The sequence below is a fragment of the Pithys albifrons genome, chromosome 19 (genome assembly GCF_047495875.1).
Source record: "Pithys albifrons albifrons isolate INPA30051 chromosome 19, PitAlb_v1, whole genome shotgun sequence".
Lineage (NCBI taxonomy): Eukaryota > Metazoa > Chordata > Aves > Passeriformes > Thamnophilidae > Pithys > Pithys albifrons.
The window spans coordinates 3305538-3309845 of NC_092476.1; the positions used below are offsets into that span (position 1 = coordinate 3305538).

Below are 4308 nucleotides of genomic sequence, written 5' to 3' on the forward strand. Positions count from 1 at the left end.
TCTGCTGCCCATCTGGACACTGGGTCTGTCCCAGCAGGACTAATCCCGACACCCCCTCCCCACCCAGAGCAGGGGAAGGACACCGGATTACCCCTTGGGAGAGAAGGGAGATAAATAATCCTATTACCTCTGGCCAGGATAAATCTCCCTCCTGAAGAGCCCCCCAGAGCATCTCCAGGCTGTGGGACGGAGGGAGCAGCACTGGCCGTGGGATCCGTGGGACTGTGTGAGTTGGGGGGTCCAGGGGCGCGTTGGGAAGGGATGGGACAGGATGGAACTTGGGGTTGCTGTGCTGCTATTCCTGCATTCAGGAACATCTCCCTGGTTTGGATCCTTCTTCCCAGGCCTGTGCACAGATCTTGGACTCTGCAGTGGGGCTGAACCCCTCATGCTGCTGCTGGGTCTTGCACTGCAGAATTCCCACTCCCGGTGCCTGGAGGAGGGATGGAGCCCTTGTGCCATCCCCTGCCCAGCCTGGGGTGCCCACCACCCCAAACCACACTCCTGGCCCTGGGGCGAGATGTGGGGGATGTCCAAGCAGTGCCATGAGGGGTCCCAGGTGTCACATCCATGCTGGGGTTGGGGTGCACAGGATGAAGGAACAGCCCCAGGGAGTGGCTGCAGGTCTGGTGCCCCCCAGGATGCCCTTTCCTGCCTTTGGAGAAAGAGGTTTAGTGGGTTGGGCCTGGGCTGAACCAGCACTGAGGGGAGGGGGCCCCACAAAGCCAAAAGGGCACAGAGTGGGAGGAGAAGCTGGTGCCCCCCCATTCCCCTTGCAGCAGGTGTGAGGAGCTGCCCCGTGCCAGCACCAGATCCACAGAGAACGCCGTGCCCCGGGGCTGGCTGCCAGCCCCCCCAGCCATGAGCCTGGAGCCCCCCAAGCTGGAGGTGAAATCGGCCACGAGGGTGACCGGAGGTCCCGCCACCCCCCGGAAGGGACCCCCCAAGTTCAAACAAAGGCAGACGAGGCAGTTCAAAAGCAAACCCCCCAAAAAGGGGGTGCAGGGGTAAGTGGGGACAGGCCCCAGGGTGGAGGGACAGAGCATGGAGTGGGGGGGCTCCCTGGGGGTCACATCAGACACCCCCTCTCTCCCTGCAGGTTTGGTGACGACATCCCAGGCATGGAAGGGCTGGGAACAGGTATGGGGGTCCCATCCTCTCTTTGGCAGTGGGGGGTTCACGGGCTGGGGGGGTGGTCACCCAGCCACAACCTCTGTGCTCTGCTCTCCCCAGACATCACCGTCATCTGTCCCTGGGAGGCCTTCAGCCACCTGGAGCTGCACGAGCTGGCTCAGTATGGCATCATCTAGGATGGGGGCAGGCCCTGACTGAGGCTGGGTCAGCTGCCACGTAGTGCTGTGTAGGTAGAGGATGCTCCACTCATGCAGTGGGGCTCTGCTTGGGAAAATTAAATCATTAAACCCAAACGAGCACAGGAGCTGTGTCATGATCCAGGGGGTGTGGGGGAAAGTGTCTCCCCACAGCATGGGGGGGACAAACAGAACAGACCTGGGGTTCAGGCCTCTGACAAGGTTTATTTTGGGCTGGACCAGCCCCCATATATCCCGAAATCTTCAGCATCCCCTCACACCTGATGTCCCCAACCACACTCAGTGGCCACACTGGTGCTGATGGTGGGATGGACAGGACAGGGATGTGTTCAGGCCTCTGATAAGGTTTATTTTTGGCTGGACCAGCCCCCCATATATCCCCAAATCCCCAGCATCCCCTCACACCTGATGTCCCCATCCCAACATCCACAATGTTCCCGAGCACCCTCAGTGGCCACACTGGTGCTGATGGTGGGATGGACAGGACAGGGATGTGTTCAGGCATCTGACAAGGTTTATTTCAGGCTGGACAAGACCCTTCCAATATCCCAAACCCCCAGTGCCCTCGCTCCCACACCCAGAAAGCCACGATGTCCCCGAGTGCTGTTCAGTGCCACGAGCACACCCGCAGCCTGTGCCAGCCCCAGGGTAACCAGGCCAGCAGGATGAACAAGGACACAGAGGGGTTCAGGATCCTGACAAAGTCTACTTTGGGCTGGACCAGCCTCCCCCACACCCCCAGCACCCCTCACCCCCATGCCCGGAAAGCCACGGCATCCCTGAGCACCCTCAGTGCCATGAACGCGCCCACGGCCTCCACCAGCACCAGGGCGGTGGCACCAACGGCGATGGCACCAGCCTGGCTCCTCAGCCACGCTCCCAGTGCAGCCTCACAGCCCCCCACATGCACCACAGCACCCGCCGCCGCCGGCCCCAGTGCCAGAGCCCCGAACCCACACTGGGCGTTGGGCACGGAGCCGCTCTGGGGTGAGTCCTGGCAGCAGGACCCCGGCACGCCACACGCCTGCACCCCCGGGGAGCTGCAGTTGAAGTACCTGTGGGGTGAACAGAGAGACATGTGGGTCCACACACATTTGGGGTGCAGGGATGGGTCTCCCAAACCCTCCCAGACATGGAGCTGGACACCAACCACGGGGCCTGGCTCAGCCCTCTCTTTTCTGGAACTGTTCTGGGGCTCCCCCCACCCCAAAGATGAGTCTCCAGAACAGATCCCACATGGAATGGGGGGATTTTCAGCCCTGTGGCAGGGATGGGGTCCCACCCCAAGAGGGGGTTCCCAGTCCCGTGGCAGGGATGGGGTCCCACCCCAAGAGGGGGTTCCCAGTCCCGTGGCAGGGATGGGGTCCCACCCCAACAGGGTGTCCCCAGCCCTGTGGCAGGGATGGGGTCCCACCCCAAGAGGGTGTCCCCAGCCCTGGGGCAGGGATGGGGTCCCACCCCAAGAGGGTGTCCCCAGCCCTGGGGCAGGGATGGGGTCCCACCCCAAGAGGGTGTCCCCAGCCCTGGGGCAGGGATGGGGTCCCACCCCAAGAGGGTGTCCCCAGCCCTGGGGCAGGGATGGTCTCCCCCCAGCACACCCGCACGGCCCCGACTCACGGGTTGCTCTCCCAGTCGCGATAGGAGTCGAGCCCGCAGCACTGAAGGCTCCGCTGCACCTCGTCCATCAGGAACTGCAGGTCGGGGTCGTCCCGGTAGCGCAGGAGGCAGAGCAGCAGCAGGTCCCGCAGCAGGTCCCGCAGCCGCCGCCGCGCCAGCACCAGCAGGAGCCCCCCCAGCACCTGCAGCCCCCCGAGGGTCAGCAGGGCCCCCAGGACGAAGCGGAGCAGGCAGGGGCTGGCACGGAGGGCGCCCAGGCAGCCCGCCAGGGACACGGCGCTGGCCCCCAGCCCGCCCAGCAGGAACAGCAGCATGGGGTCCGAGCCCAGGGGTGCCCCAAGGTGCTGGGCAGCCTTGGCCAGCAGCCCCCAGACCCCCAGCGCCAGGAGCAGCAGCCCCAGCAGCAGGAAGAGCAGGTTCCAGAGGAAGGCCAGGCAGCGCACACAGCGACTGAAGGGGCTCGGTCTGGGGGGGCACCACGGCCAGGGGTCCTGCTGGGCCATGTCCCTGCACGGCAGGTCACCATCATCATCCTCATCGGAGCAGAAGGAGGAGGGGAGCTCTGCCAGCCTGGACACCTGCACAGGGGACAGGGGAGCCACTCACAGCCCCCTGAATGTCCCTGTGTGCCCCTGTCCCACAGCCCCCCAAAACATCCCCCCGTACCCCAAAAACATCCTCATGTCCCCCTGTCCCACAGCCCCCCAAAACATTCCACAGACCCCAAAAACATCCCTGCGTGCCCCTGTCCCACAGCCCCCCCGAAAACATCCCCCTGTCCCACAGCCCCCCAAAACATCCCCCTGGTCCCCCTGTCCCATAACCCCCAAAATATCCCCTGTCACCCAAAAACAACTCCTTGTCCCCATCCCACAGCCCCCAAAAGTATCCCCATGTCCCCTTGTCCCCCCAAAAGCATCCCCCTGTCCCACGGCCCCCCAGATGTCCCCAGCCCCGGGGGTACCCGTGGCAGCAGCCGGGCTCTCTCGCTGAGCTCCATGGCCCCGACCCTGGTCACACTCCCATCATGTGAGGGGCTGCGGGCGGGCTTAAATGGGGCTGCGGCTGCCGCCCCACAGCTGGCTACGATCCCCACAGCAGGACCCGATTCCCCCCGGCCCCCACAGCTGGACCGGACCCCTCCCCGCCCCACAGCACCGGGGGGACCCTCCGAGGGCACCGGGGAGGGGGCCAGTGCTTGCGGAACTAAACAGCGATCTCTGTGTTGCGGGTGGGACATTTGTTTTTGTGGCACCGAGGCAGCGTGGGGGACCGTTATGGCGGTGACACCGAGGCGCCAGGGGGGCACTATTGCGGTTGCACACGGGGGTAGGAACCTTTGTGTGGCGGAACGCGTGCG

At 64.5% G+C, this 4308-nt stretch overlaps 2 protein-coding genes across 3 annotated transcripts; one reads left to right on the top strand and one right to left on the bottom strand.

The window, feature by feature from the left end:
* Positions 1-137: 137 nt before the first annotated feature.
* PDE6G (phosphodiesterase 6G) lies at positions 138-1435 on the top strand. 2 transcript variants are annotated; one of them, XM_071573625.1, is made up of 4 exons: positions 138-226; positions 780-1007; positions 1100-1140; positions 1234-1435. In XM_071573625.1, exons 2-4 carry the CDS (start codon positions 862-864, stop codon positions 1308-1310), a joined length of 264 nt encoding a protein of 87 aa, XP_071429726.1. In that variant the 5' UTR covers positions 138-226; positions 780-861; the 3' UTR covers positions 1311-1435. The 2 variants fall into 2 exon arrangements, with proteins under 2 accessions (XP_071429726.1, XP_071429727.1); XM_071573626.1 differs by having other exon boundaries at positions 160-226; positions 783-1007.
* A 644-nt stretch (positions 1436-2079) lies between these two features.
* On the bottom strand, positions 2080-3948 carry TSPAN10 (tetraspanin 10). Its single transcript, XM_071573990.1, has 3 exons — positions 3913-3948; positions 2949-3526; positions 2080-2386 (listed from the first exon to the last, which is right to left on the bottom strand). Exons 1-3 carry the CDS (start codon positions 3946-3948, stop codon positions 2080-2082), a joined length of 921 nt encoding a protein of 306 aa, XP_071430091.1.
* Between the last annotated feature and the right edge of the window lie 360 nt (positions 3949-4308).